At 54.3% G+C, this 12,343-nt stretch overlaps 1 protein-coding gene across 10 annotated transcripts in view; it reads right to left on the bottom strand.

Moving 5' to 3' along the window:
• Nucleotides 1-7,677: 7,677 nt before the first annotated feature.
• TMEM229B (transmembrane protein 229B) overlaps nucleotides 7,678-12,343 on the bottom strand; it is a 42,945-nt gene continuing 38,279 nt past the window's right edge. For 7 of the 10 annotated variants that reach the window (XM_066274344.1, XM_066274336.1, XM_066274341.1 and 4 more), the window contains one exon: nucleotides 7,678-11,256. In XM_066274344.1, coding sequence (XP_066130441.1) covers nucleotides 10,732-11,235 — 504 coding nt within the window. In that variant the 5' untranslated portion in view covers nucleotides 11,236-11,256 and the 3' untranslated portion in view covers nucleotides 7,678-10,731. The remainder of the gene's footprint in view (nucleotides 11,257-12,343) is intronic. The other 3 variants (XM_066274338.1, XM_066274340.1, XM_066274339.1) reach the window with 1 other exon arrangement.

Raw genomic sequence — 12,343 nt, 5'->3', positions numbered from 1 at the left:
TGGAGCCCGAGAACGGGGATGGTTGCACACAGTGATGAATGAGGAGTGACCTGGCTCATTCCCCTTTCTGGTCCTTCCTTGCCCTTCCCCCTTCTTTGCTCTCACTCTCCCTCCTTCTGGACAACAAGGTCAGCTGTCATCTCGGGGACATGAAATGTAAGCCAGGACTGGGTGTCAAGTGCCTTTGGCAGAGTCATAGGAAAGAAAAAAAATACATAAATAACAAGAAGGGATACACAAAAACGTCAATCAGAAGAAGAAAAAAAAAGTTGTTTCTGAGGAAGTTCAGGGCCGACACAGAGGCAGAAACGACGAGCTATTCCTGCCGAGGTGCCATCTGGTCCTGCTGGTCAGTGGGCCCGCGGTCCTGGGGGAGCAGATGGAGTGAGAGTCAGCAGAATAACAACACCTCACGTCATTCTGTTTTCATTTCTAAAGTTATCCGAGGAGGCAGTTCGCCCTTCGCTGCTGCAGAGGGCCAGACAAGGCTCTGCCTCCTGCCTCGACCCTTGGCTCCGGTTCAGCAGCAGAGACGGGGCAGGCCAGGGAGGCAGTGGGCACTCGCTGGCCTTGACCGGGTATCCGGAGACGCTCGGCGGACTGTCTTCCTCTGAAGGACTCCTGGGGACCCTCGTGCGGGAAAGCAGGGCTCCTCAATCAGATTTATCACAATGTCAGCACGGAAAGTCCCACACTCTGGGAAGCCCTTTCGTTCTGGGGCAGCCGGTCACCCTACAACCAGCAGGGTGGTGAGCAGAGCTGGCCAGTGAAATGCCCCCAAGGGCAGTGCTCACAAGACTTTTAATAACAGAGATGTTTAGTGTGCTGAACTGGAATCTAACGCCCTCTCTGGTTGCTCCCAGCATTCTCGCGGTGCGGGTGGGGGAAAGCTAGAATGGGCTCCCTGTCAGTTACACTAAATTGACTCAATTTGCACTAAATTCACTGAGCCAAACCCCAGGGAACGAACTCAGTGTCTTGTCAGAAGCCATGCAGATAGTAAGTGGGCAGAAGTAGGGTTAGAATTAAAGGCTGTCTGATTTGATTCCTGTGCTGTTCCGCGCCCTCCTCCTCACCTGCTCAGAGTCTCATCCCGCCAAGGCCCCAGAGACCCCACGGGTTTGTGAGTGAGATGGGGCGTGAGTTCCCAGACAGCTTCAGGAGGGCTCTGCAGGCCCAACGCACAAAGGTTAGAGTGTACAAGGTGCGGGGTGTGTGTGTGAATGAGAGAGAGAGAGAGATTAAGACTTCTCTGTAAAGCTCTGCAGGACCCAGCCTGGTGCAAGCTACCCCAGAGGGCGGCTGTGCTTGTGTAATAGGCAGAGAGGAGAAACCAAGCAGACCCGAGTTTTAGTTATGCTGACCCCAACCCATGACCCAGCCTATAAGAAGACAAGACAGATGTTAGGGGTGCAAGGGACCCCAGCCTCTGCCTACTGTCTTCCCCTGCCTGGTCCTGCCTCTCAGGAGGGGTTCCCTGGAAGGGGTGGGGCCAGGCCCCCATTCTCCTTTCTAAAATCTCTCATATCCCATCTGTCCTCCCCACCCCCTCCCCAATCCAGGCCTCCAGAGCGCCCCACTCTGTCCCCTGCCCACCTCTCCCCCACACGCTGTACTCCTCACCCCCTTTCTCACTGAGCTCCAGCCATACCAGCCTTTTATCTGTTCCTCAAATGATCCGAACTCGTCCCATCTTTGTGCTTTTGCCCTGGCCATTCCCTCCACATGAAATATTCTTTCCCCATGTTCACAGGGCCGATTCTCCTCATTATTCAGGATTCAGCCCAAATAACCTCTCTTCCCAAAATGTTTTTAAGGGCTACCCAAGCTAATGAATGAGCTCCCTATTCATTGACATACCACTCTGTTCTAACACATACAACCTGCTATTTTCTTGTTGATCATCTGTCTCTCCCGGTCTCGCTTTACAGACATTCCAGGAACCTGGCCTGGCTCCCCGTGGACTCCACCATTCACCCCCGGCTGTTTCTGCAGACCCGTGGGTGCCCTGCCCTCTCTGGGTTCCTGGCCTTTGCATGTGCTGTCTTTTTTTTTTACCTGGTGGCCTGCTCTTCACCTCCACTGCGTCCCCTCTCCTGGCTATATCAGGCATAGAAATATTTCCTGACTCCCCCAAATCAAGTGAATTCCTTTTTCTCTAAGCCATCAGCGTTCTCAGCACTCTATAACTCAGGTGGAGGCATCACGCAGGGAGGGCAGAGCCTGCCTGTGTCTGCCTTGCTCACCCTGGTCCCGCAAGCCTAGCACAGGTCCTGGTGCTTGGCGGGTGAACGGACAAAGGAAGTCTGCCGCACTGGCCACACGGGAAGAACCCACCTGCTGCTGCTGGCGGGCCGTCACAGGGAGCGTTTCCAGGGAGACAGATCCCATCCTGAGTTTGCTGAACTAAATAGGGAGCTGGGGCCAGGGAGACCCGGTGGTAAACAGAGACCAGTGTTGCTGGCTATAAGTGAGCTCCTCAGGCTCTAGTTGGGCCAAGAGAAGGAATAAGAGTGTTGCAGCCTGACCAGGCAGTGGCGCAGTGGATAGAGTGTCGGACTGGGATGCGGAGGACACAGGTTCGAGACCCCGAGGTCGTTAGCTTGAGCACAGGCTCATCTGGTTTGAGCAAAGCTCACCAGCTTGGACCCAAGGTCACTGCCTTGAGCAAGGGGTCACTTGGTCTGCTGAAGGCCATGGTCAAGGCACGTATGAGAAAGCAATCAATGAACAACTAAGGCGTCACAATGAAGAATTGATGCTTCTCACTCTCTCCCTTCCTGTCTGGCTGCCCTATCTATCCCTCTCTCTGACTCTCTGTCTCTGTAAAAAATATAAAATAAATTTTAAAAAAAAGAGTGTCGCAGGGACAGGAGCACAGGGCCTGCAGGTCTGGAGGCAGTGAGCAGGGAGCTGATGGGGAAACTACAGGTCATTCTCCCTGGAGTGTGTGGGACGGAGGGGGAGGCGAGAAATGAGGCCACACCACAAAGGGCTGTATGAGCCTGGCTGAGGCGGTGAGTTTGATCCTAAAGGTAATGGAAAATCATTAAAGCGTCTAGAGTAGGGAGTGAAATGGTCAGAGCTACATGTAAACAGAAGAATCACAACAGCTACCAGAGGCATCTCAGAATGGAGAGCACCATCCTCTCACTCTAAATTCTTGAGTTCTCTCTCAAGTCACACCACACTGGACTCGCAGCTCTCATTCTTAATGAATTCCTAAATGGGTATGGGATACAAGGGCTTTGGCAGAAACCTCCCTCTTAATCCCCATGGAGTGTGAAATGCTGGCCTCCCCAAAAGATATGTCCGTGTCAAAATCCCTGGAAAATGCAAATGTGACTCTACTGGAAAAAGGGTCTTTGCAGGTGTAATTACATTAAGGATCTTAGGATAAGATCATCCTGGATTATGTAGGTGAGGTTTAAAACCAGCGATGAAGTGTCCTGAGAAGAGACAGAAGGAAAGACAGAGACAGAAGAGGAGGAGGCCGTGCGGCCGTGGAGGCAGAACTTGAAGTGATGCTGCCACAAGCTAGGAAACCAAGACGTGTCACAGTCATCAGACGCTGGAAGAGCCTCCAGAGCCTCCTGCTGACACCTTGACTTTGAACTTCTGACCTCCAGAGCTGTGAGAGAATACCCTTCTGTTGTTTTATCCCCCCCCCCCCCACTTCTGGTGCTTTGTTAGAGTTGCCCTAGAAAACTAATACAGTCCTGTACCGACTAAGAAGCTTCATCCTGAGGAAACTTTGTCATCGGTGAACCTTTCTAAACCACAAAACCTCCTTTCTGTTTGAAAGGTGTCATTGTGACAGAGGCAAGGATCCAGACCAGACTATCAGTGGGTCCTTCTTTTCTGCACTGCTTGGCACTCAAAGGACACCTTTTCCTACATCGAGAAAGTGTATCACAGACTGAAGCAATGGACAAATCAATGGAGCTGGGTCTTTGGTCAAGGTCCAAAGACTCTGAGAGGGGAGCTGGGATGCTGTCAGGGCCCTGCAGGGACTAATGGTTTAGAAGAGAAAATAGGACAGTGAGTTGCCATACGGTGGTGGGCACAGACATGGCAGGGAAGCCTTTGTTCAAACGGAATTCCTAGCTTCAGGTTCCCAAAGGAGCCTTGGTCTCTGGAACATTCATCCTGGCCTGTAGGGTAGGCTTGCTGGGGCTGACCCTCAAAAGCACTTCATCCATCAAGAGTTCCTTAAGGCTCTGGCCAGGTGGCTCAGTGGATAAAGCATCCTCATAGCGCTTAGAGATCGTAGGCTCAATCCCTGGTCAGGGCACATATAGCAAGCAATCAATGAGTGCACAGCTAGGTGGAATGAGGTGATGCGTCTCGGTGATGTGTGTGTGTGTCTCTCTCTCTCAAATCAATGGGGACATTTTTAAAAAAGAGTTCCTTAACGCACTCACTATGTGCTGGCTTTTCTCTGCACTGGACCCATTTAGGCACCCCCTGGGCACAGCCTCTGTCTACATTTCCGGACAGTGAGAAGCCAGCCTACCTCTGAAAGCATTGGTACTCAACCTTCAGGTCTGCGGCGTCTCTTCTCTGGGGAACTCTTACCTGTCCCGACAGACAAGCTGGGTCCCTCTGCTGGGGCTTCTCCTTCGGAGGACTACCAACATTGTACGGATGTAACCATCTGTGTGAGCATCCATGCGAGGTCTTTCTCCTCGACGAGCTGTACACACCCCAGGAACTAGCCTGGTCCAATAAGCTCCACTGCAGCTGTCCACTAAGAAGTTGAAGAACTACCCAGGTGAATTTTCAAGCCCATCTGAGTTTTCAGAAGGAGGTTTTCATTTGGTAGCTTCAAACCCTCTGAGAATTGCAGTTGGGAACCCAGGCTGAATCTCCAATAAAAGAAATAGGATCGAAGGGAAAAGGCCCAGGGTATATAAACAAATTGTGTGTGAGAGAGAGGCGTACTGTCAACCCTAAAACAGGGTTGCAAGAGCCCAAAACTTCACAACCTCCCTCCACAGGTGGGGGTCCTTGTGCCAGTTGTTTAAAGTCTTAGCTAAGGCCCTGGCTGGTTTGCTCAGTGGTAGAGCATCGGCCCAGTGTGTGGAAGTCCCGGGTTCGATTCCTGGCCAAGGCACACAGGAGAAGCAACCATCTGCTTCTCCACCCTTCCCCCTCTGCTTTCTCTCTCTCTCTCTCCCTCTCCCTCTCTCTCTTCCCCTCTCGCAGCCAAGGCTCCATTGGAGCAAAGTTGGCCCAGGCGCTGAGGATGGCACTGTGGCCTCCGCCTCAGGCGCTAGAATGCCTCTGGCCGCAGCAGAGCAACACCCCAGAGGGACCAAGCATCACCCCCTTGTGGGCATGCCGGGTGGATCCCAGTCAGGCGCATGCGGGAGTCTGTCTTACTGCCTCCTCGCTTCTAACTTCGGAAAAATACAAAAATAAAAATAAATCAAAATAAATCAAGTCTTGGCTAAGATGGCATCCTGTACCCCCTTCCTTATAATCCCATCTCTCTCCCACTCCCAAACATTAATTTCTCTCTGTAAATAGCATTCCGATGAGTTGGACTTTAACAACATCCATAATCTCATATCAAATTACAAAAGGGTACCTGACTCATCAGAAATCCTCCCCAAAATGTCTCCTACTTATATTGAAAAGAAAGGGTAATGTGGTTCATCCGGCCGCAGACTGGCTGCCACCAGACCTCCCCTGTAAGACAGGGAACAAGCAGGGCCCCCTCACATGGGAGGAAATGCCTTGAGGACTTTCTCAGTGCCCGGCCACAGTGGCAGTCGTAGGCACTGGGGGACTAGAGTGGTAAGAACCACAACTGCTTTTAAAATTAAGACTGGCTCTTCTATCTGCAGCATGATGAGTCACACTTTCGCTGGACCTGTTTCCCTGCCCACCAAACACAGGGAATTCAGCTGTGCCTGGGTTGCGCCGGGGGCAGGACGGACCACACACCCTTCTGAGACACCGCCCCCCAGCAGACAAGGCAAAGTTGTGGCCATTCATTCATTCATTCATTGTTATTAATTAAGCATTAGGCTTTCGCAAAGGCTGGGCAGATTTCGTAAGATGCAGCCTTGGCCTCAGCTCTTCTAGAGAACTTCTTTCAAAGTAGTGTTGTCACAGGGACTTGACTTGGGGAGGTGAACACACAACGCAGTGTGCAGATGATGTATTGCCGAGTTGTACACCTGAAACCTGTATTTAAAAAAAAAGTCCCCTTGGATGGGGTGAGGAGGTAAAGAAGAAAAATACCAAGAAAGACAGGCACCCACTTAGTAAAGGACAAGGGAGCTGGCCCATTGAGAAGGGGCTGAGCCCTCACAGCCTTCTGGTTCTGAACCCCAGCGCTGCCTCTTCCCTGAAGTTCCCTAAGATGGACCTTCCTTCCTTCCTTCCTTCCTTCCTTCCTTCCTTCCTTCCTTCCTTCCTTCCTTCCTCCCTCCCTCCCTCCCTCCCTCCCTCCCTCCCTCTCCTTCCTTCCTTTCTTCCTTCCTTCCTCCCTCCCTCCCTTCCCTCCCTCTCCTTCCTTCCTTTCTTCCTTCCTTCCTCCCTCCCTCCCTTCCCTCCCTCTCCTTCCTTTCTTCCTTCCTCCCTCCCTCCCTCCCTCCCTCCCTCTCCTTCCTTCCTTCCTTCCTCCCTCCCTCTCCTTCCTTCCTTCCTTCCTTCCTTCCTTCCTTCCTTCCTTCCTTCCTTCCTTCCTTCCTCCCTCCCTCCCTCCCTCCCTCCCTCTCTCTCTCTCCCTCCCTCCCTCCCTCCCTCCCTCCTTCCTTTTCTGAAGGAAGAACTTTATAGGTTTGTTCACAATGTCATGTAAACTGTTGGGGCTTTATATTTGCTCATATTTATAAGTGGGAAAGCTTTCAAAGAAACAAATACCTTCAGGTGAGTGGGAGAGGTAGAGGGCCTTCTCAGTGATTCGGGAAGCACACTGCCCACTCCATCTAGGAAACCAGCCAGGGTTCTATGGCCCAGCTGTGGCAGGGGTCAGGGCGGTGTGTGTGTGTGGGGGGGGGAGGGCGAGGAGCATGAGAGGGGCCAAGCCACCGGTAGGAAAGTGAGCAGGGGAGGGTGGGAGGAGGGGAGGACAAGGGCCGCTAGGTGGAGCAGAGGTTCACCCAGGAGGCAGCGACCGCTCCCTGCAAACGCACTGTCTCAGGGCAGGCAGCACTGTCCGGGAGCAGAACTCTGTATCTCCGAAGTGTGACTTTTAACATAACGGGAAGTAGAGAATCTGGCCTTCCAGCTCTTCGACTTGCCTTCAGTCTCCTCCCTTGCGTCCTCCCACCCATGAGACATCACAGGTCATGGCCTGCAGGTTCAGGAGGAGCTTGTCTCACAGGCAGATGCAGTTCACCCGTAACCATCCTGGATACTGCCCAAGGCTCCCCATCTGCCTTCCAGCCTGGGACCAACAGAAGGCCTAGCCCACATTATGCTACTGGTGGGCAGCGGGAATTGGGTGAAGAATTCAGGTTATCTGAGAGGGTCAGAGTGGAGGCAGGAAAAAGGACCGGCAGGGAGTGCCGCCTGCCCTCCCCACGGCACGGCCCCACCCAGAAGCCCTCTTGGTTCAGGACAGCGTGATGCCGGGGGGGGGGGGGGGGGGGGTGGCCTCCAGCAGCCCATAGGGAAAGGGCTCCAAAACAGAAGAAGAGAGAGATGGGTCAGAGCCAGTCCTGGAACACAAACACCAGTATATTTTATGTGCACGAATGTGAAAAGACAGAGACCAACAGAGACAGAGCAGGCAATGGGTGCACAACCAGTCGTGCGTCCTCCTGAAGAGCTGCTGCAGTTGGGGGACAGTCCCCCCCACCTCAAAGTCCCGTTTGCAGAGCCAGGACCTGCAGCTCCTCCAGGTCTAGGGCGGCCTCTGGGCGGAAGGTATTCTTCCTGCCTTGGCCACAGCTCCTCCAGGGCTGGGCCTCTCTCTGAATCCCCCGCGATGATGTCTGCACAGCCCAGAGCTTCATAAACACAGGTTCTCATGAACTGAATCAACTCAGTGGCTGCCTCCCCAGGAGACCCATGCAGAGGGCAAGGGACCAGGACAAAAGGATTCATGGGCACTCCCTAGGTATTATTGCTGAGAATAAGCATAGGCCATTGAGATGCCATTATGTGACTCACTGGCATCAGAGGGAACAGGGCACAAGGGACAGATACCTAGCAGACATGGAAATGGTTCAACCATGCAGGGCAGCACTTGGCGATCTGTAACTCAGAGACGCTGTGACGTCCCGTGGAGAGGCCCAGGACACGGGCGACTCGTACACAGCAAGCAGACTCTCTCCACCAGCCCCCCACTGCTTGGCAGGGCTGGGATTACTCCAAACTTCGAATCCCTGGGCACTAAGGAATTGGGGCCCTGAAAATACCCCCAAAAAGAAGAGTTGAAGTCTGGGCTCTCCCCGATCTGAGCTCTGAGCCTGCAGATCTTGTGGTCCAGCCCTGGCTTATTGCCTCCCTTTGTGGGGTCACTGTGCCCTATGAGGGATAACAGGAGCCACGGGCACCTGGACGAAGCAGACACAATGCTCTGCACACCACCAGGGAGGCAGGTTTGCTCCAGGACTTCCTGCACTTTGAAGTTTAGAGGGCCCAGAAGAGACTGTGCCAAGGAATGCCCATAGGGCAACATCTGGAGTGGCCAGGTCCAATGGGCCATCCACGGACTTGGTGAGGCTGCGAGGCTGAGAACTGTGGAAGTCTTAGGCTGGGAGACATCAACAAGCTGACTACCAGGTTCCATCATGGAAGAGGAGAGCCAAAGTGGGTGGTGTGGTCTAGGGGCCCATATGGGGCCTGCAGGGTTTTGAGGTCCTAGAGACTGAAACAGCATGGAGTTGGAAGAGAGGAAACAATGACCTGGAGGGAACAGGGAAGCCAGACACTTCTTCCTCTGGAATCCCTTCCACCGACAGATGGAAAGCAATCTACTCCCCACCAGAAGCCTAAATCCCTAGAAGCCCCGGAACTGGGGTCACAGTATAATCAAAGGTGGGGCTGGCCCCAGCAGAACACAGTTTGTGCCTGGATGTAACACGCCTACCCCAAGACACAGAGGCTGGGCCACGCCCTTCAGTCCGTCCTGGACGGGGTCAGCTGCAGAAAGCAACCTGCCCAGAACAGTCTCCCAGCCTTTCCCCCAATCCGGGCCCCACTCGTGCCCACACCCAGCCCACCTGCCCTGGCCTGGTGCTGTCTGCACGGTCCAGCAAGGAAGAGGAGTTTCTCTCCACAGGTGGCATCGTCACTTTTTAATGTTCTATAAAAAGGGAAAGGCTGATTTCTAACTAAGAGTTCTAGTGTGGTCCAGAAGAAACTGTGTACCATGGGAGAGACAGGCTGCGTTCTGAGGGACCCCTGGCCCTGGCGAGTGGGGGCAGAGCCGACGTGGGCTGGAGTGAGGATTTCCCCTGTCCACTGCCAGCAACGGGCCTGTCATGGTGGAAGGCAGGGCCACCAAGATGACAATGCCCATGAGCGTGGCAGGGATAATACTGTTTAAGGAGCAAGCACAGTGTCAGCCTTGCTGGGATGGGTGGGGAGGGGTGGCCCTGAGGAGGCTCTGCTGCTCGGCTGGGGCAGAGCCAGAACTGCCCTTTCCCACCAAGGACGGGGGGGTCTCCCTCCTTCATTCTCCGTGGGTCTCCAACACGGGATACTGCTTCCCCATTCTCTAGGATGCTAGACTGCCCAACTGGACTGAAAACCTGGCAGGTTTTACTACCCCTTCCCCATGGCACCCCCCACACACACACTGATTTGTCCCCACTGTGGATCGAGGGGGCCCAGCGAGGCCTGTGCTGTGGGTACCATCTGTTTGTAGCTGGGCCACTGCGGGAAGGGGGTATGGATGGAGAAGAGCACCAGGGGCACTGCCACAGCCCACCAGCCCGGGGTAACAGTGAGGGGAGGCTGCAGAGGGCGAGGGGTCTGTCTCAGGGTCTCTCTCTGGCAGCTGCTGTGGGAGCTGGGGAGTGGGAGGTGGGGGTTGGTGGGTGACTGACATGGATAAAGGGCTGAAAGTGGTCAAGGCCTTAAAATAAGAGAGAATCGGGGAAACGCCACCGAACACACAGGGACTGAAACCTCCAAAAGTCCAAGGTTGGTGGGAATCCAGCACCAGGGGGCCCCCAGAAGGCCAAGAAAGCAGCGTGCGGCCCTGGGGGAGGGGGAGGAGCCAAGGGAAGGCCTCCCGGCCCTGGCGGACCAGCCGGCTGCCAAGCAGCCTCCAGCCGCCCAGTCTCTCCTCAGGCTGCAGCCCAGCAGGCCCCCAGGGAGGTATTGGTTGCAAGCAAGCACCTGAATATTGCCTAATGGAACCAGCCAAAGCCCAACTAAACCAGGTGAGGGGAGCCAGGGGGCCGAGGCTGCAGCCCTGTGCCTCCTCAGGCCTGGCCTCCCACCTTTCGCCTATTTCTCAGAGTCCCTTAGCCAGGACAAGGCCTGCTGCTTCCAAAGTCACCCATGTAGTCTAGTTGCTGCAAAGCCTCAGGCCTTCTGCTGCCAGCATCTGGGCTGGGCTGAGATCCATGGGCCATTCCCAAAATCCCTCTGCTGTCTCCGCAACCCGCCCCCAGAACCAGCCCACAGCAGCGGGAATGGGGCGGAGGCCAGGCTGGGGCGGGGCTTGTGCTGTACAGAAGGAGCAACTCCACCAGCGTGGTACCTTTCTCCACAACGACCGTGAGACACCCCCTCTCGCCCCCGCCATGAGTCCCCCACTTAATCAGTCTTGACATGCCCGTTGGCCAGGGCCAGGGGACCTCCCGGCTCGCCAGGCTCCGCGTCCTTGTCAAAGCGGAGGCGGAGGGTGTTCCGGATGATGAACTGCTCCACGATGAGCGCCCCGCAGAACCAGGGCACTGCGTACTCCAGGGTGATGAGGCCCATGAAGTCAAAGTCGAACTGGGAGTAGTCCCAGGGGCAGGCGTTGAACTGGCGCAGGATGAAGCCGGTGGTGAACTCCCACAGGTAGGTCCAGAGCGTGTAGATGAGGCAGCGCACCAGCAGGGGGCAGCGGCCCCGCAGGCGCAGGTACATGCGCTCCACGATCAGGATGGAGGTGCCGTAAATGAAGAGGGCCCACACGCTCGTGACTCCCGGGAACTTCCAGTTAAAGTTCACTACAAACTCCCAGGCCGCTGTGAACATCACCTCGCAGAAGTAGCCATGGATGGCGTACAGGTACCAGCGGGACAGCGCTGTCAGGGGCTCCGCGGAAGCCATGGTGGCGACTGGGGCCAGCTGCTGGGGACATAAAGGAGACAGGTGGGGGGGGGGGCGGTGAGAGGGCTGAGCTCCTCCTACTGCCTCCAAGCCACCCAGTCCAAGAGTCGGATGTGACCAAGGCGCCCTGGATTTCCAACCTGACTCTACCTTTCTCTTTGGTTACCAGTCACAACCTCAACCTTGTTCCATGTTCATTACTTTATTCCATATTCCTTACCTGAGCCAGGTGGGCATGAGAAATGAAGAAAACAACCCCGCTGGCTTCCTCTGACTTTATTCAAATGCTTGGAAGGTGGTGTCTCTATAAAGTTTTTTGGATGACCTGTGGTCAGTGCAAGTCAGCAGTCCTGGCCCATCAAGCGCCCCCAGTCCCAGGCTAGTAGCACCAGGTGCACTCACTGAGGTCCCCACCTGTCCCTCCACTTCTTCCTGTCTGCCCTCCCAGTTCTTCTCAGGCAGTTCCACACCACGTGCTCCTGAGATCTTTCTAAGTAAGCCATCACACCTGTCTCCCATGCATATGTGTTAACAGGTACATAACATAAAATTTACCATTTTAAGTGTAGTTAAGTGGCACTAAGTGCATTCCCACTGTTTTACAGCCACCACCACCATCCCCTCCCCCAGAACCTTGTATCATCCCAAACTGAACCTCCATGGTCATTCAACACAAACTCCCATGCCCTCCCCAGTCCATGGCAACCACCAGTCTGCTCTCTGTCCCTGGACACTAGACACTAACTCATTGTAATGGAATCATACAATATCTGCCCTTTAACGTCTGGTTATTTCACTTAGCAGAACGTCTTCAAGGTTCATCCATATTGTAGCATATCAGGATTTCTTGTCCTGTTAGGGCTGTCCACTGTCATCTACCTATTAGATTTATTACATGTTGTTTATTCATTTATCCATTAATGGGTTGCTCCCACCTTTTGGCTAGTGTGCATCATGCTGCTATGCACAGGGGTGTACGAATATCTTCTTGAGTCCCTGCTTTCAACTCTTTGGGGACTCTACGCAGGAGTGGACTTGCTGGGTCATCTGGTTGCTCTGGGTTTACTTTCTGAGGACTGGCCTTGCTGTTTTCCACAGCAGCTGCGTC

This window comes from Saccopteryx bilineata, chromosome 4 (assembly GCF_036850765.1).
Source record: "Saccopteryx bilineata isolate mSacBil1 chromosome 4, mSacBil1_pri_phased_curated, whole genome shotgun sequence".
NCBI lineage: Eukaryota > Metazoa > Chordata > Mammalia > Chiroptera > Emballonuridae > Saccopteryx > Saccopteryx bilineata.
This window is presented reverse-complemented; position numbering and strand designations above follow the sequence as displayed.